This window comes from Gymnogyps californianus, chromosome 4 (genome assembly GCF_018139145.2).
Source record: "Gymnogyps californianus isolate 813 chromosome 4, ASM1813914v2, whole genome shotgun sequence".
NCBI classification, from domain to species: Eukaryota; Metazoa; Chordata; class Aves; order Accipitriformes; family Cathartidae; genus Gymnogyps; species Gymnogyps californianus.
In genome coordinates, this window is record NC_059474.1 from 41140238 (window position 1) to 41160431 (window position 20194).

A 20194-nucleotide genomic window follows, 5' to 3' on the forward strand; every position below is an offset into this window, starting at 1 on the left:
TCCGCTTCCCGCGCGTCCCTCCGCGGTGACGTCACTTCCAGCAACAACAGCAAACGTCAAACCTGCCAGGCAAGGAGACGGGGTGGCGGCGGCTTCACTGCGTGCCGGAGGGGCCTCTCTGGCTCCCGCCGCCTCTCCCCGCCGCCGGGGGCTGCTCAGCCCCTTCCTGCCCGGCGAGGCTCACGCACCGACTCGGGCCGGGCTCGTCGCGGCGGCGGTTGGGACCCGAGCTCGCACAGGTACGGGCCCCGCGGGTTTCCCTCAGCGGGACAGGCGGGTGCGGATGGACGGGCGGCGCATCCAATCGAGAGCCGGGGCCGTTGGAGCGGCCCAATGGCGCGGGGGGGCGGCACCCGCGGGGCCAGGCTCGCCGGTGTCCGCCGAGAGGGGGGCGGCCGTGCCCCGGCCGCGGTCCCGGCTTCTCTTTGCCGGGAGAAGCGTGACGCGGTGAGGCGCCGGGGAGGTGGCGAGCAGGGCGGCTGCGGAGCTCCTCGGGACGCGGGGCGGCGGGAGGGCAGCCGCGGCCCTCGGCGAAGGGTGCTCCCCGGGGCGCTCCCGTCAGCTGGGGCGGCCTTGGGCGTGAGGGACTGGCTGTGCCTCTGGAACCGCCAGCGTAATTGCCCGGAGTCAGGTTTGAAAGGCTCTCGGTTAAGGGGATCAGCAGGCCTCGGTTTCGAATGCAGCTGCGATGAACGAAGCTTCAGCTTCGATAACATCGAAGGAAGGAACGTTTTCCTGTTCGGATGATTGTGGTCGCAAAGCAGCAGCTGTAGGGCTCGGTTACCGTAAAGTGGAGGGGGTTTATATCAAGAGCGTATGTTGGTTTTTTATTTAATAAAGCAGAAGCCAGTACCGATACAGCATTAATCTAGATTATATTTAGCTTTTAGTATCCTATCATGCTCTTCAACACTGCAAAATAATTTGCAGTAACAAAGTAATGTGAAGAAGACATGATTAAAATTGAAATCAGACTGATAGATATCAGACAGAACCAGAGAAGATCAGCAATTTATAAACAAGCTTGATGTTATTTTTACTGTGACAGTTATTACAGACAAGCTATCAAGAGGTTTCAGTTATTAGATAAACTTACATAATTGGAAGTTTGGATACATCATTTCAGTGGCCTGTTGAATCTGGAGATTGAAAATGTGTGTTCAAAATAATTTAAAAATATAGTTCTGGACACCATTACTTACAAGGCTTTATAATAACAATGGGTTTACTCATCTTGTTTTATAAGTGAGTTCTCAAAGCATTCATCCTGGATTACTACAAAGCTGAAAGTAATTGCGTGATGGAGAAAATAAGATGTGATCTAACAAACGGCATATAAGCTGCTGAATAGCTACACACATATTAAAGCTTGTGGATTTCCCGCAGCTGGTTCTAGAATGGTTTAAATTGCGTCTCACTTTGTTTCTTCTCTGAAATTTCTTCAGTTGGTACTTAAAATAGTAAATACATAATTTTTTATCATTTTTTACATTAAAAAAGACTTTTAAAATTATTTCTGCAGTGATATCTTCTGTATAAGTACGTGAGTACACTATAAGAAGGCTAGTTTCTTGAATGACATAGTATTTTTTTTTTTTTCTGTCTTGGAGCCACTTCTAGTGTTAAATAATTTAGAAGTGATTATGTTGTTGGTGATGTGTAGCAATTAGCTTTTGGGAGAAAAAAAACCCTGTGAGCAAGAACTGTTGATATTCTTGTTAGCTTAGTATTCCTCGATAGAATGTATTTTGTGAACAGGAACTTCTAGCTGAATATTGCAATAAAGATATTAAACTAGCAACTAAAATTTGGATATTTGATTTAGGGCTAAGTAGGAAAACTTGGTCCTCTGTGACCACTACCAAATTCTTTACAAGTAGTGCATATAGAACAGAAAGGTAATCTGACTTTGAAGAGGTTTGAAAGCTATTATAAAATTGCCAGATGCTTACCTGATAGCATAAAGTTCACTTGATAGTTGACGGGGCACAGCCTTTCTATGAACTGTTTCTGGTAATGCTGCTGGTCTTTCTCTCTCATCTTCCTGGTGTATTATGATTATGAAACTTGTCACAATATGATTCCTAATGATCTTCAGAGCCTTGAATTTCCTGTTACTCCTTTTTTTTCCTTTTATTTAAATTATGCCCAAATAATTAGTATTTTCAGAAGATTTTTAACAGCTGGGAGTTAACAAATGTGTATAGAAACGTGGCTTTTTTATAATGATATAAACTAATGTCAGAAAAGATGGCAAAAATACTAGCAAAATAAATTCCTTAATTTGTCTTACAAAAAGTTACCTCAACAGATTTCTGCATTTAACAGAAGTTACCTTTCTCTCTACTTGACATACACAGTTTACATAGAATAAGTTCTCTTCATTTCATCTTTTGTAAAATGTAAGGTTTAATATTGCAATGTTGTCATATTTTTTCTTGCTGATTTCTGTTGCCTTAGTGGTTAAGGACTTGAAATAATGATGAGGAATTACAAGCCCTCACTCCTGGTTCTCTTTGTCCCTGAAACTAGTATTTTGCTGTTTGGCTCTTTTATCATTTTGTTTAGAGGCAATGCTGTATTATCAGGCAGATTTTATTTTTGTTTTTACATGAAGAGCTACACTGAGAAAGTGTGCAGATTATATTTGAGTTACATCTACATGTGTATGTATACATTTACCTCTTTCAAAACCCTAAATTTTTTACATAATTGAATTGAAAGATCATTATTATTCAGTCGTTCAGATCATCTGATATCTTCCGAGAGTGAACACAGCCTCTAAAGTTGGCATCTGCATATTTGAAAGTCTGTTGCCTTGTTGGCAGTGTTCAATTTACTCACAGGGCTAAAGTCAAGAATTGGTTGAAGCCTCCCAAGATATTTAGAGATACCTGTGTACTAAGTACTGTACGTAAGTAATTTAACAAGCTCATATACAGTGCCTAGCAAAATAGGAACTTTATCTTAATTGAATCCTCTAGCGTGGTGATAGTAGCGCTTTTTGAAATGTTGTATTTGCTGAGAAATATTCCTTATCTGCTCTTTTCATCCCTTAGGAAAGTCTCCTCTCCTCCTTTCAGCCCTTGGCCGTTACTGCCTACCCACACAAACTGTTTTTTAGCTTGGTTCTTCACTGCACATCACTCTATGCTCTGCCTGCTCAGCAGGGGCAATAGCAGCAGCAGCTGGAGGTGGAGTGGCAGGTGACTTGATGGGTTTATGCTTGTAGTCCCAAATGCCAGTTCTGGCACACCTACCACTGATTCATTTAGTAGCTCTTGATTTTATTGTAACAGCGCTTGGTGATCCTTCTTTGGAATGAAGGTTGGTAACTTCCTTCTCCTTGGAAAGATTTAGTTGTTCAAAAACAGAAAAAGATGGCACTGAACAAGTGCAGCTCTGGGAATGTCTCTTTAAAAAAAGTTGCTACCTCTTATTTTAATTTAGCAAGACAATGAAAAATAAAGGCAGAGTTCTTCATCTTGTGAAGAAATATGTTTTATTTACAACTAGAAGTTTCATAAATTAATTGCAAACACCAGCATGAATTACCGAGGCCCACTTTGATCAGACCACTCATCCTTGTGTTGCCACTTTTTAAATGGCAGATTGTGGTATAGCTTTCTCTCGTATAGCAACTTTACCGGTAGCCCTAAGGACTCTTAACAATTTTATGCTGGTCTCAAGAAAATGAGAATACCTTCTTTATGCATACATTGCTGCAGCCAGTTATATATCCTGTTTATGGTGTGACTCAGTAAGCTTTTTTTTTTAAACTTGCCTGATAATTTATAGCAGTTGATCATGGTTTAACCTGCCTCTGTATGATAAAAAAAATTAAGCCAAATATGTAACTGTACAAGAAATGAGAATTAAAATAATGATGAATTTATGTAAAATCTTGCCTATTACTAAATTGAATATAATACCTGTAACTACAGTTTCTTCACAGCTGTGGCCTTATCTAGAAATGAATTCTTGAACTTCCCCCGAATGGATGCTTATGTAGATAACTGCTTCACCAGACAGCTGAACCTGTCTTTTGTCTACTTCTATCTTGGTTCTGCTTTTTTTCCTGTAATTTGTCTAATTTCTCCATTTTTCTCCCATAATCACTCATTGCATCCATGGCTTGTTTCTTTCTGCTTATGTAGAACAGCTTCCATTCATATCCAACCTTTAACAGTGCTAAAGCCCCATTTTTACTTCCCTGTGCTAATAGAATATGCATAATTTCAAATACATGTGAGATCCTACCAGACCAGGCCATAAGTGTTTCTTTTTTGAAAGTCGGCATTGGGAACCTGCAGATTACTGGTATGATCACTTTAGTGGTCTGTCATCATAGCAAAGGTTGAAAAATAAGATAGATCACCATATATGCACTACTTGTGATGGGATTAAGACAACATTCCCATACTGAATTAGTATGATTTACTGTACTTTAATTTTCCCTTCTGGTAAATACAGGTGGTTACTGAAATTTGAGTTGTGGCATTCAGAAATCTTGATAACTGACTAACATTCAGGATCTGTTCTCTTTATTACCATCTGCAGCAAAGTTTGACAAAAAATAACAAATACAGAGATATAGAAGCCTTATCCTGAGGTTTTTATGCTACTGTACAAGAAAGCTTGAAAAGATATTTTGGGTGCTCAGAAACAAGAAACTAAATCCTTAATGCATTATCATTGAAGTCGTTAAGCTTTGTCTTAATGTCCAGTCACAGCCTAACTTTGTGTGCTACTCACTACTCAGGACATTTTTGTTTCTCCTTACATTTTATAGTACTTCATTGATTCTAAATAAGCTATTTTTATTAAATTTTAAAGAAAGTCTGAAGATAATAATTCCAAATGTTCCGATGGTTAAGGCTTCTTAACTTGCATAGGACATAGATAATGTTTGGTACTGTTTGCAGAAGCTTATTGTTAATTTTGTAACTCTTCAAGCATAGAAATTTTTGAAAAAAAATCTTCTAAGTTTTTTATGGTTTTTGTTTTCAGTATTTATTCAGTTGCTCCATTGGAGACAGATTACATCATCAGCATAACTTTGACAAAACTTACTTCTTTTCTGTTCAGATCAGTCCTACAATTTTATTTTTCCAGTGTATGCTGAGTCTGTCTTACAAATATTTATAAATAGCTGTCAACATTTAATTTGGATTTTATGTCTGGCAGGCTCGCAGATGGGTCAGGGACTCTGGAGAGTTGCTAGGAACCAGCAACTGCAACACCAAGGATACAGTGGACAAGGCTATCTTACCAGAGAACATGGTAGGAGGATAGCTACTAACAATGTGTCCAATACAAGCCATCGCAAACAAGCCCAAGGAGGCATTGACATCTACCACCTGTTGAAGACAAGAAAATCTAAAGAACAAGAAGGATTCATTAACCTGGAAATGCTGCCACCAGAGCTTAGTTTTACCATTTTGTCATACCTGAATGCAACTGATCTCTGTCTAGCTTCATGTGTCTGGCAGGATCTTGCTAATGATGAGCTTCTCTGGCAAGGGTAAGCAAAAAGAAAAAAAAAAGAAAAAAAAATATCACCTGGACATAGTAAAAATAATCATTAGATTTTAAATTTGTCTCAATATGTGCTTTTTGTCATTCTAACCTTAGCAAAGGTTTCCTAAGTTAAATGAGATTTAACACAGGGGAAACATGAATATAGTCTAAAAATGTGCTATTCTGGATTTCTAATTACTATCAGGTATTACTGGAGATTACTACATACACAAGTCTGCTTGGTGCAAGTATATGTGTGTATTACTACACACCTGTTTGATTTATCATGGGGAAAAAAACAATGACTTGTCTTCACTTTTGTAGTAGCTCAAAGCATATCTCAAATGTTTGTATTATTACTTCTCTGAACTTCAAACAAATATCTAGCTTGAGCAAGCAAACCTATTCAGCTGAAGCTCCGGGTAGAAAGGGATGACAACTCATCTACTATACTTGTCTTAGAGCAACTTAAGTGTGTGGTTTTTGGATGATGGTGATGGAAGGCGGAAAGAAAAGGTCAGTTCTGCCCATGCGTCAAGTGGAATTTCTGCAGTCTAACAGTTGAAACATTTATATAACATATGCAGAGTTTGTATGTCCAGGAAGTAAATAAAGGAACATTCTATCAAATAAAATAGTGTAAGATCAAAATTGAATTAAAAATATTGTCTTTGGTACTTGATGTTTTACAACACTAGGAAAGACTCATGAAATCATACTTATCTTTAGAGTAGATGGTCAGTAGAACTTGTATCTTCTTTCACAACACATTCTTACCCCTTAACTTAACAGACAGTATTACTATAATAGCTGGGTTGTTGTTTCGGTCCTGTTTCTTTTCCTTTCATTGTGCTCTACATCTCTTCCTTCCCTCATCTATTTCTTTGCCCCTCTGCATTTGAATTAAGCAGCTTCCCTTCCTATCATGCTTTGTGAACGCAGCAGTAGGATAATGCAATTATAACTTCTTAGTCACAATTGTTCTGCTGTTGGGGACTGTTGTCTTGGCAGGAAACAGGAATTCTAGTGAAGATCCTGCTAAGCTTCTAAGTTTATGTATATCGGTATGCATTGTATTGTACTTGGTTCTTGGTATCAAAACCACACTAAATACAAATAAAGTCTCTGGACCAAAGCTTGAAGATACTAGAGCTTTTTAATTGTATGCAGTATATAGTCTTAACTTACAGGGGGAAAAAAATACATATTTTCCTCAGAGTTCATCCTGGGAAATAGCTCAATCGTTTTTAGTGCAATCCTCCCAAATAATACTCAATTCAAAGTATACACTTTGGTAGTGAAAATGTGTCCCGATTTAGCAAATTAATAAAGATCTCAATTTGCGTAGTCTCTGTAGACATCTTTGTCTTCAATATTCCACATGTATTGGATGTGTTTGAGTTTATACTTTGCAAGTCCTGTGGCTGCAGTTCCGAACTCAGGAATAAGACCCAGGTTCCTGAACTGAAAACAAAGTCTCTTCCATGTCCTCAGTGGCTACCTGCTGGGTCCTAAGCATTATGCCTGTTTACAGAACAGATGTGTTGAAGCAGGACTACCAGTTCAATAAGGAATCTAGATAACAAGCAGAGTGCCTAGAAAGTGAAAGTTCAAGGGAATTTCAGATGCTGTCATCAAGGAGACTGAGGTGAGGGGCAGAAACTGATGAAACTGAGATATGGAGTCAAGGTGGGATAGAAGGGAAAGAAACTGAGAAGTGATAGAAGATATAGAGGGATGGGGCTGGATCAAATAATTAGGACTGGTCAAGACTGGAAAAAGGACAGTCAGGTGGAAAAGGACAGATGGGGAAAGCAGTGAGTTAATGGCATAATTTTGTGCAGATGTGGTGTCCCACTCACTACACAACTGGCGCACAAGAAAAGAAACACAATTTTTTAATCTGTCGTACTGCTGCAGGAAAACAACTTGTCACAGTTACCCGGTATTCAGGTACTACGAGTGCCACAGGTCTCAGCTGTGTGGATGTCGTTATGACGCCACCTACTGGGATGTGTTTTGAGATTGCACTCAAATACACCAAACCCTGTGTGAGAAGAAAACAATAACCATATAATTCAAGACTTTAGCAACATACATGCAAAAGACTTAATAACTAAGTGTTACGAGCAGTCTATTTCTAACTTTTCCTATAGTTTGAGTATTTGGCTTTGCAGTGTTCATTATGTTTTGCTTCTGTAAAATACATGTAATACAGAAAGGAATTTTGATAATAGACTCAATTCTATTTCCATAGGTTGTGCAAATCCACTTGGGGTCACTGTTCTATATACAATAAGAATCCGCCTCTAGGATTTTCTTTTAGAAAATTGTATATGCAGCTAGATGAGGGCAGTCTCACCTTTAATGCCAACCCTGATGAGGTAAGTGAACTGTTACTGACAGTAATAAACAGTTAAAATAATTGTGATTGTTTTATAATTGTGGCCATATTAAAAGCCAATTTTTAATAGGTGTTTGTTTTACTGTAGAAATGGCTAATACTAAGTTACAGCCCTATCCTGATCTTTTTTGCATATGGTACCTGTGCACATCATTTACATGGCTTGCCTCTTAAGTGCTCTGTACAGCGGTCTGACCTATGGATGCCAGAAATTCATAACCACATATTGACTTAGGAACGAGGCAGAGATCCTAACTGAAGAGACAGTGGTGAATTTAAAAAGGATAATAATATGCTTACATAAATTAAAATGCTAAAATGCTTCTGCAGAGTATGAGTTTGATCCCACTTCAGTTAAAGCAGGATGAGGTATAAAGTAACACCAATTACTTCTATGACAATTATGGTTTCTTGTAAGGGATTTTTAAATATTTCCACTATCAAGGAGCGAATCTTGAAATATTATGAAAAAGATGTACTGCTGAACTATCCTAAAGATCAGTTTGATTTGATTTCTGTTATGCATAAACATAATCTTTCTTTAAAGTATATAGCAACATATATTTATGTTCAAAAAATACCCCATGTCAAACTAAAAGGTTTCCATTTATTAATTCATGTAACTAACTGGAAAAGTCAGTTTCTGCTTTCACTCTGTCACCTTTCAAAGACGAAAAGAGTTTGAGAGTAGACAGCTTTTGCCTGGGAGATAAGCAATTGATGCCAAAGTGACAGAGTCTTTTTTGTGTACAAAACAAGACTCCTGCTTTATGTTTCCTAGGAAAAGAAGGTACACAGTACTGAACAAAAAGTAGTATTAACTTCCTGCATATATTTATATATACACAAGGAAGTGTTAATTGAATAAATCCAAAGTAGGAAAAGGATTAAGAAACATAAAAAGATATACTTCTAGAAGCCAATAGTTCACTCTGCTGATACGATACAGAAAACATGAACTTGTGACCATGGGGTGAAATAAATAAAGCAGTCATATGAATCATTACAATAATGTGATTTTGTTTAAATTCTTGCTTTATCTCATATTCTGCTTGATAAACCCACTACTTCTATTAGTCACAAATTACAGTATTTTGTAATTTCTCTGGTAGAGCTCTGCCTTGAACTGTGATATGCAGTGCTGAGACGTCGTATCAGCACCTTGCCACTTGAGTGATTAGCATTGATTTTCAGCAGGATTTTAGTGAATGTAGTAATGTAAAGCTTTTCAAATGGGATGCAATAGTTAGGTAACTTAAATGTGTTTTCAAGAATATATCAAGTTTTAATTGGTAACAGCTTTGTCCACCCAAATTTTTCTTTGTCTTTCAATTTGTTTTAACATAATTTTTCACTTACTATTTTAGTTTATAATATGCTGTTATATTCCAACCTAATTTAAAGTAATCTTTGTAGGTTTAAAGCATTTGGAGCCTTCACAAAAGGCACTGAATAAAAAATTCCTTATTTCTAAAGGAAATTAAGATCTGCAAATTAGAGCTACCTTATAGTATACCTAAATTAGGTATTAAATTTATTATGCTACACTTACTTCTTCTGGGTTCGTCATGGTTATATTGTACAATAGTAGTACAAACAGTCTGCTTCAGGCCTAGTGAGAGACGAGAACATCAGGATATCTCCTAAGGGCTTCTGTTCCTCTCTCCCTGTGGAGCACCATAGCCTGGTAGGAATCATTCAGGGCCTGAGTTTCAGGAGAATTCACAAATACTATTGCTTTTATTGTTTACGACTGTGATATTGGCAGAATTATTATTATAAGGACACTGTGACTGGAATATATGATATGACATTCCACTATTACAAATTGCGTCTCCGAATTTCCTGCCAAACTCTGCTTTACATTTGATAACAGACCTGATCAAATTACTATAAAAATAGGAATACTTACAGCCACAGGAGCAAGATTCTCCAAAGGACACCGCCCATGTCATGAAAATGGGTAACCAGGCTCCACAGCAACAGCTCCAGAGCTAGCGGTGGCTCACGGGGTAGGGAAGAGCATCTACACACTTTGTGGTAGGATTCTCTGGTTAGCCATTGTTGTGTGCATGGTATTGTGATATCTGCTGTAATTTAATGTACTGTGTGCATGAGCTTGCATAATTCATAGCAGGTGCTCACATTCTGCTGAAAGGATGTGCCTAATCGCATTACACGTAATCTGAAAAAAAACTCCAGTGCATGTTTGGTTTCTCATTTTTTTGTTTGTTTGTTGTTTTTGGGGTTTTTTTCATATGGCAGCACCATTGTAGCCAAGATTTTGGAACTTGGTTTTTGTTTCTGTGGGGAGAGGGGGTGGTTTAGTGTTAGTATTAACACTTCAATATGAATATTATGTTGTTTAATCTGCCTACATGGTCTCTGCTGTATTTTATTCTAAAGAGTGTATGGTGTATGTGAAATGTTTCTCATGCAGTGCTCATTTCATATCTCATACGCTTATGACTCAGAATTTGTAAGCAACCAGAAGTTATTTCCCACTGTTTTGTATACTGTTTCTAACTCCCTACAAAATATTTTGTCAAGTTTATTACATGGAGCTATGCTATGTAGTTAAAATTGGAACTGACGGTGGAAAAGAGAATCCTTTGGTCAGGAAAGAAGATCTAATTTTTCTTTCATTCTTAATGATAATGATTTTAACTCATTCTGTTTAATAGCATTTATTTTTATGTATCTATTGGAATCTGGACTGTACCGAAACTCTCAGACTTTAATGAGGTCAGGATTTCCTTTATGTAGCATAATAACAATAAAGTACAGTAAGATAGTGCTTATACTAAGCCTGGCTTTCCACTCTTCTGATTGTCTCATTCATTACCAACTGCCCTTAGTTTTTGCCAGGGATGTCAGTTTTCTGACCTTTTCTTGATTATAAATTAATTGTTAGCCACTTGCATAAAGCTACCTTACCTGACTTTTAATTATAGATAGTCTGTAGATGATGGAATATTTACTGTGCTGTGTATTTCTAACCAAATTTTTTGAAAACTTATCCTATTTCATAGTGATCTACTAAGCAAGCCAATTTTGAGATGCATTGATTTATCTGTCCTAAGAATATTAAAAGTATGTGTATGTTGTAGAGGGAAGAAGTTCTTTTGTGTGATTTATCTAAAAAGTTGGAATGGACCAGACAGCTGAAACCTTTTGAAAACTCTACATTAAAGTCAGAGAACTTTAATCTTGTAAATTATTAGCTATGGATTCTATGTAACATGAAAAATATTTCTACGTTCTACTTGTGATTTCTGCCATCACAAGTGTGTATCACTGAGACTGTATATTAAAGACATACAGTGAAAGAGACACTGTTTGAAATGTATGTTCTATATTGTGTCCGCATTTGTCACCAAATGACTTGATTCATAACTTAGGAGAAGAATCTTAAAAATTTCTATTAGAAAATATAACATCAGTACTGTGCATTTTGTTCCAGAAGATGCACCATGAAATATATTAAGATATTGCATTTCCCTAGAAAATGAGAATAATAATACCATACATGTCTAATTATTATTTACTAATAGTGTTACCTAGAAGCCTCAGTTAGAAATTGAGGCCCTACTATGCCAGATACTGTATATACAGAATAAAATGACAGTCACTGCCCCCAAAGAATTTATCTAAATAATTAAACTAGTATTTAAACTTGAATTCCTGTATTTCCTCAGCTTTTATTTAAGAATGTTTTAATTTGGTTGGTAATCAAAGTAGTCTTTTTTTAATACAGTACAGAGTAGAAAGAAATCAGCATTTTATGTTGATACTTATGTAATCCTACCAAAATATAAAAGCATATAACTCCTAGAATTATAAATTGCCTAAAAATGTTAATGTTAACATGCTACTAGTAATTTCCTTAGTCACCTTTTAAAACTATTTAAACTAAACAAATAGAGCATGTGTACAACCATTTATGTGAAATCTGAAATTTCAAATATTAAGTGAAATTTGTCTTTATTGACAAATGTATTTGTCATATATTTTCCTGCACTACTTTTAAATGTGCATTAGGTAAAAAGCTTCATTGTCTCCCAACTCTGACTTTGCAAACAATTCCATTTAAATATTAAAAAGAGAAATCATGTATATGTGTAGAAAAATACCGATTCTGAAATTTCTATGCCGTTAACTTAGAATATGTATGGTTTGTTTTGTATGCATATCTAAACAGAGATGTCAAAGGCAACACAAAAGTTTTAATGTTGACTGCTGTACTGAAATGTTCTGAAAGTACTCTTAGCAGAGAAGAAAATCAATGCAGAAATGAAACCAATACTGAAAAAGAAAACTTTTCAATTTTAGATATCCTGTATGGATACATTTATATGAATGGAAAGACTCTTGGAAACAGGTAGAAAGCAAGCAAGGAGTGTCAGTGCTGTAATAGAATAGGTTGGTAAAACAGGCATTGTGTGACTGGAAAAAAAGGAGCAACTGTGAAAAATAACATATGGAAATAAAACAAATGGCTTTTGTTGTTAGTATTAGTCTATAGTTATGATTGTTATTTGCAAATATAATTTAAATCAACACTTTCATACATTAAGATTTTATCCAGAGCTGTCTGAAATTCAGTGGTAACATTCTTGCCACAAAGGCAAGGTATCCTTAAGGCATCTTTCCTAATTCTCTAATGCTAAGAACATTATAGTGACAAACAGGCTCCTCATATAAGTTAGGCAGACACAGAGCTACTAGAAATCTTGTCTGTTGTACTGTTCACCTAACTGCTCTTCCGCTAAGGCAGAATTAGAAGAACATACCGTGTATGCTCATCCTGCAGTGTTTCCTAAGTGTTAGAAAGACCTCTTCAGACCTGGTAGATAAGTGGCACAGATCTGCCTACCTGACTTCAGTCAAATGTTTCCTAAGAGAATCACCAGATGACTGATAAATAATCTTAGCATAGATTTTAATAGTGTGTAGAACTACTTGTTTCAGCTAGTATACCTGCCACAAGCAACCATTTTAGCTACCAAAAGTGATTTATTTGAAGTGTGTGTTCTGAGGGGAATTCAAGGCATTGTTTACAGTGTTACAAAAAGCAGATTCGATGATGTGCTGTAAATCTTGTAAATGCATTTCATTTGCTGTGAGCCAAAATTTAAGAACTTTAAAGAGAAATCAGATTTCTATTGTTGCAAAGTATTTGTGATTGCTTAGGAAGAAATAAAAAGCAACTAAAAATGATGGCATGCACTGAAGTATATTTTATTTATACCCTGTTTATTTGTGAAGGAGATGAGGAAAATGAGTAACGAGACTGCATTCACAGAGAAAGATACTGTCAAGCATTATGTGTGGTGGGAGGAGAGAGAGGCGATTAGAGATAGGGAATAAAAATGCTTTGCAAAGACTTGGTAGCCTATCAAGTGAAGCCTACATTGAGTTGAAATCTAGTGCGTGAAAGATATTACTACAGCATTTACTGTCACAGAGAAACCAACCCTTTGTCTGTCTTAAAGAAGGTGTTATTTTCATCCTGCCTCATCTATGACATGCCAGGTATTTTCTGGATATGTTGCAGAAGTGTTTGTTAAATAATTGCAGCAGGAATACTACTGAGACTTCACCTTAAGCAAATACTTATTACTGAAGCAAATGCATAAGTCTCATTAAGTCAGGATATATGTAAAGGAGATGTTCTGCTGCTATTCTTGTATAAATTGGCAAAATACTTGAGGAATTAATATGCAGTTGATGTTCATTTTGATCTCCCATTTTTAGTTTCCTATTTAGCTCTAATTCAAGAAAGTACTTAACCTTATGTTGTCCATCCATATTATGGACAAATTTAAATATAATCTAATTTGGACTTAAATGCAAGCTTATAGTGCAATACATGTTTCATTATGGTCCTATATAAAGATTCTTCTTAAAATTGGGGCCTAAAATTGCTAGGGTTTTTTTTTGTCTTGCCTGTATAAAACCTTTGTATTTTTATTTATTTTATAAAACATTCTTTTAACCAAAAAAAAAAAAGTATGCTGATTAACTGCTATTTTCTATAAATATATAAGCAAAAATTACGGACTGGTAAAAACAGCTAGATAACGTTACAGGTGTTTGTTGGCTTTTCACTTGTGTTATTGATACCTTAAGCATATATTCTAATTTCTTTTTTGCTTGATATAACTGAGACTTTGCTTTACTAATCCACTTCGTAAAACAACTTTCCAAACCTGCACTCAGTCTTATATTTCTTTTTTTAAGCAAAATTGAAGAGCACTGGGAAGTTAGTTTATACACTGAATGACAGGTTGCCCCTACGTCTTTATAGATGTAATGTAAACTAAAAGGGCAAAGTTGCAAAATATTGTGAAGTCTGATATCAGAAGATTTATGAAAAAAGATTTCAGAAGTATTTTAAAGGTAATTTAGATTGTGGCCTTGATACATTATCCTACGCAGAAATGCACTGTCCTACATATTTTACATTATTTCAACATTGTGGTATAGTCAAGAGATACTGTACATAAGTATTGTAACACTTCTTTGTAACAAATGCTCAGAACCACTCCCAGCCCCTGCCAAATTGAATTGAAACTAGTTGGTTAGTTATTCTAAGGTTTAGATTTTTGTTGTTGAAAAACGTGAACATTTTTAAAATCCGTTAGGTTGGTTTTGATTTCTGAGATCATAAGGAGAACAATTTTATGCTTTGGGATAGTCAATGAACAGAAAGAATCCAGAATGTCACTGAAATATTTTTAAATGAAATTTGGCACATGTATTCTATAAGAAATGTGTGCTTGGCAAAGTGTGGAAAATTCTGGAAATCATAATATGAATATAAAATATACACAATTGTTCTATCTTTTTAAATTTTTTTTTTATGTTAGGCACAGTGTTCTTATTTATGTGTATGCATATTTATATATGTTGATAATTACCTATGCTTTGAAATCCGCGTGCTTGTGTTTATTTGCATTATTACACATTTAAACAAATGCATTTAATGCATCTATTTGAATGTGATACATTGTATACATGTAAGAACATTAATGTTTTAATGAAAGATATTAAATTAAAGACTAAACACATTATGGCTAAGATTTTCTTATTTACAAAAGTTATGAAATTAAAAGTTATGGTCCCCACAGCATTTTAAACACAATTACAAAAGTATGAAAAGCAAAATACTAGTCTACACTGTAAAGAAATTATTAAAGAACCATCATGCTCGTTACGGGGTTCATAATTTTAAATTTCCTACTGTGAGTATATGTTAAAATCTCAACCATAACAATAAATTGCTTCTTTGGATTTGATTTATAATTTTAGAGTGTATTGTGCATGTTGAAATGTGATTTAGAGGAAGAGGAATCATTCTGAAAAACAAACCAGCTAATTAGTAGGATTATGTTCCTACATTGCCAAGTACAATACTTGTTCCTAAACACATTATGAAGATTAAACTTACTTATACATACATGTATTTTATCTTAGGGAGTCAACTACTTTATGTCCAAGGGCATACTAGACGATTCACCGAAAGAAATAGCTAAGTTTATCTTTTGCACAAGAACACTAAATTGGAAGAAGCTGAGAATCTACCTTGATGAAAGGTAATTTTAATTTCTCTTGAGACATTTCCTATTCATTTTCAATGTACAGCACCATTCAACAATATTGTGCTTGTATTGATGTAATTTTGAAGATGTAAAAATGCAAGAAAATGCAACTAAGTAATGCTACTGCTAAATCTGAACAGTTATTCTGTTCAAGTATTTATGTGATTGTAACACTTTATAAGAACCCCTGACAATACCGCCTATAACTAGTAAATCTCACATCCTGTGCTTTTTCTGCATTTTTGCAGTTCTGGGCATAAATTGTTTTGAAGTTATAGTGAGCATGTAAACTGCACAGGATAATCTTTGTGCTGTATGACATTCAGATTTTATAGATATTTTGCTGCTTTTTTTGACTTGAGGTTTCTTTTTTTCCTATGTAGTGTGGGTATTAATCAGGAAAAGCAGTTATCACTTTACCAAGTGATGATAGCTTTTTAACTAATGTTGAATCATCTAACCATTATTTGGTTGTCTGATATTTCTCGAATGGAAGTCACACCCACCTCCTAAGACGCAATGGAGCATCCTCTTGGAGACAGCATGAGCTGCAGTAGGGAACACTCTCCCTGTTGTAGCAGGCTCTTCTACCTCCACAATGCTTTCTCTTGCCCTCCATGATACCTTCAGGTTGGGGTAGTGCAGTATCAGGAAAGAGGAGCACCAACACGTTCAAGTGAAGTTGAAAGAGGAGGAGAATAATAACTGAACCTAAATAGGAAGAGCAGAGGGACAGCCGTGCTTCTAGCAGGAATCCTCTCCTGCTTCTCACCCTGCTCAGCCTGTACTACTAAAGGAATAAAAGGAGTCATTCTGTAGTGTTACCACCACTGACAGTCCTGTGCTCTAAAACTTCAGATTATCAATTTTTTTGGCAATACAAAAAAAACAAAACTATTTAACGGATGAGATTGCAAGTTAATATTAGCAACCTCTACTGCCGTTCATCTTCCCTTTGTAAACAGAGTGTAATCAGGCACTAAAAATAAAAACTAGGTTTCTAAATGTTGAAACTCCCCTCTTAGTACTGAAACGCTTAATAGAAAGGATAAACATATGAGAATATTCTTTGGTTCACTTCAAGTTTGCTTCCAAATTTCCTTCAGATGTCTTTTGCACATATGTTCACGTAGGCTAGTCTGAATCCTTTAGATGTTTCTGTGTTCAGTGGAAAACGCCTGAGAGCATCACACCCTGATGGACTTAGACTTTAAAGGGCTTTTGTGAGCAAATTTTATCTAACTTAAGCCTGGTTTTAACAAGATACTCCTGTAACAGCTTCTACTTAGGCACCAAAATGTGTGACACACATGAATCTGTTTCCTTTACTGTCTTTTTTAATGGCTTTGTCAGACAGTTTAAAGGAAGCGAAGCCTCTATGTAGACTATGATTGAATATGCATATAAAGAAACTTAGAATTCTGATTAATGTATATTTTTATAGTATTTGGCTATTATTGTAAGTGTCTGAAGAACGTGTGTTTGTATTATCTTTGTGCTGTTAGTGATAATTTTGTCTTTCAGCAAAAAACAAAGCTCATAAACTATTCTAAAGCTTTCATTTTTATTTTTAAGACCTACATTTTCATATTTAAACAGTTAAAAGAAACTTCTCTAATTATGTGGGATTTTATTCTACCAGGCGAGATGTTTTGGATGACCTTGTGACGCTGCACAACTTCAGAAATCAGTTCTTGCCAAATGCACTGAGAGAGTTCTTCAGACACATTCATGCTCCTGAGGAGCGTGGGGAGTACCTTGAGACTCTCATAACAAAGTTCTCTCACAGATTCTGTGCTTGTAACCCTGATTTGATGAGAGAGCTTGGCCTTAGCCCTGGTAAGCAAAAAAGAGCTTTAATTCAGTGGATCAGTATTTATATTTCTGGATGATGCTACTGTTTATGATAGTTTTAAAATCAGCACCTAAACAAGTATTTCTGAAAGTACAAACATGGCTTCGGAGGGTTCAGTATACAGGCATCATCCCACTCGGGTTGAAAAAAACCAAAAATAACATACAGATTCTTTTCTTAGACCTAGCTGATAAGTGGGTTTTATTTTCATGTTATCTTTCCTTCACTTTTGTCTGTGCTTAAGCTCTGTACTATCTCTAAGTTCCCTCTTGCAAAGACTTACACACTTAACATTTTACCTTGTGGATAGTCCCACAGAAATGAGAGGGAATTTTGGGCCTCACTCAAGTTAACAAACGTTTCTAATTGGTTGGGGGGAGCCAGTTTTCAGCAGGGGGCCTGCTTACATATTTAAAGATAAGCTTTAGCGGAATGTTGGCCTTAGTTTACAAAAACTTCAACAATCTGTTTAAATGAATGTGCATAAAGCCCTTAGTAGCTTTTGGATAATGTAGAAATATTAAGAGATTTGTAAATGCTCATTTGCCAACGTGCTGACATTACTTTGAAAATTGCTATATTAAATTTTATTTCACTGGGATACCCTTTTGAGTTGTTATGTATGTGTGTATATATATAATTATGAGCCCAGATGATGAAGACCGTAAGGTTCTTGGACAGGGAACAATATTTTTAATGATCACAGTTTCCTTTTTAAAATATTGTTATTTATTCTCTCTTGTCTAGATGCAGTTTATGTACTGTGTTACTCTTTGATTCTACTTTCCATTGATCTAACAAGCCCTCACGTGAAGAACAAAATGTCAAAGAGGGAATTCATCCGAAATACACGACGAGCTGCACAGAATATTAGTGAAGATTTTGTAGGGCACCTTTATGACAACATCTACCTTATTGGCCATGTAGCTGCCTAAAAGCACAATTTGCTAGCACTTAAAATTTGTAATTTTCAAAAACTACATCAATTCAAGAAATTAATTATTTTGTAGAGATGGGGGTTATTTTAGTGCTGGTCATTCTAACCTCTGTATGCAATCAAAGTTTGTGTGTGTAAGTGTGTGTATGTGTAAACTACCTTTTCTATCTATTTACAGTGGGAACGGAAGGATTTGGAGATTTGTTTTTCATAATTTTTTTAGTTTTGCACAAAACAATGCCATTAGTCTGACACAGCCATTTACGAATGTTAAACTGACATTACAGTCTCAGCTGACAAAGTGGTGAATTTGTGCATTAGATCTGCTTGAAACTTTAATAAGTTCATTCTTTTTAGAATACCAAGTAATGTGTATATATTTAACTAAAGAGATTTATAATCGTAATTATTTTATTGTAAAATATTTTAACTAAAATTTCTCCTTTTATCTCTTAAAATAGTGTTGTACTTCTTTTTTGCATTTTTTTACAATGCTGACTACCTCAGATACATAAGTTAGAGAAACATTCATCTGAATACTACAATAAAGTTTATTCTAGGAGATGAGAGAACACTTGTAAAATACCTAAACTGATATTTAGTACTATATTGACTAACTTGAATTAGCATATTGCCAATCTACTATTCACTCAATTTTAAAGAAGATTACAACCTCTATTTTAGAATAACCCTGATGTCATACAGGGATAGCCTAGGGAAATTGTGCAGTTTACATAGAGCTAACCTATATTGCAGACACTAGTTTTTGGGGACATGGGACAACTACAATCATCTGTTCAGCATGGTAAGCAAGGAAAAATCTCAACGGGGAAAGTGGTAGGGGCGGCTAACATGTTGCTGCTTTCAACTGCTTCCCTCGGTCTAGAAGTGTCAATGATGGAAATACCTAGGCAAATATATACCAGATGACTCATTGCTAAAGCTGTTAAAAACTGACTGTGCAAGATTAGAGCACTGACTGTGCGGGATCGGAGAGCCGTTTCAGACTCAGATACTGAATTACTTTTTCTAAATCTGTCATGTAGCTAGATTTTAAATAGTTCTAGATTTATGAAAATACTTCAAAAATGGTTTCGGTCACATTGTGTCTTACATTTTCTGAAGCGTATAGAATATTAGCGGTGCAACTGCCGTGCATGTGCAGGAACTGAATGAGGATTTGCCTGGTTTTTGTTCAGACAACTCGTAGAGCAGTGCTTTTCTTAAATTGACATAACATGTAGTTGAAATCAGAGCTGTTCCTGATTATGTTTGTTTACATAATCTTCAGCTATTGCTAGCATCTGGATTCATCACAGTAACAAGTAGATTTATCCTTTTTCCCTACCACACCATGAGGTGAGGTAGGAAGATATTCTTAGTTCTGTTTTACAGATTGATTTTTTATGTAGGAAGCCTATGGCAGAGCCAGGAATTGAATGCAGGTCATACTCCTCATAGGCACGCACTTTGCCCACACTGCTGCTTTCAGTTTGGCACCTAGGGGGTGTTACATTTGTCTTAGGTATGAGGAGAGTGATGACAATGACAGTCCACATAAGGGCTACATAAATGACAGGGAGAAAAAAATGTAGCTACTGCTGCTATTGCAAGTGTTTAGTATATTTTGTTTATAGCTCTGGTCCACATGCAAAAGTGCACCCAGAAAAAGTTGTATTTTTTTTATTACGTTACCGTTAATCAAGTATAAATGCAATTTGTATTTGTGTAGCAAACACAGCCAAAGCCAGGAGCCAGCAGCAGCTATCTTCCAGACAGGTTTTACAATATCACTCCCCTCTCTCAGGATAACTTCTCATCACTTCACCCTGCGTCATTTCATATATTTGAGAAAGCCCAAGGATGCATTCCAC

The 20194-nt window shown here is 36.0% G+C and overlaps 1 protein-coding gene across 1 annotated transcript; it reads left to right on the forward strand.

Annotated features, from left to right (window-relative positions):
* Positions 1–109: 109 nt before the first annotated feature.
* FBXO8 (F-box protein 8) lies at positions 110–18772 on the forward strand. The gene is made up of 6 exons (XM_050896498.1): positions 110–239; positions 5188–5524; positions 7778–7904; positions 15404–15522; positions 17171–17367; positions 18131–18772. Exons 2-6 carry the CDS (start codon positions 5196–5198, stop codon positions 18316–18318), a joined length of 960 nt encoding a protein of 319 aa, XP_050752455.1. The 5' UTR covers positions 110–239; positions 5188–5195; the 3' UTR covers positions 18319–18772.
* The last annotated feature ends 1422 nt before the right edge of the window (positions 18773–20194 follow it).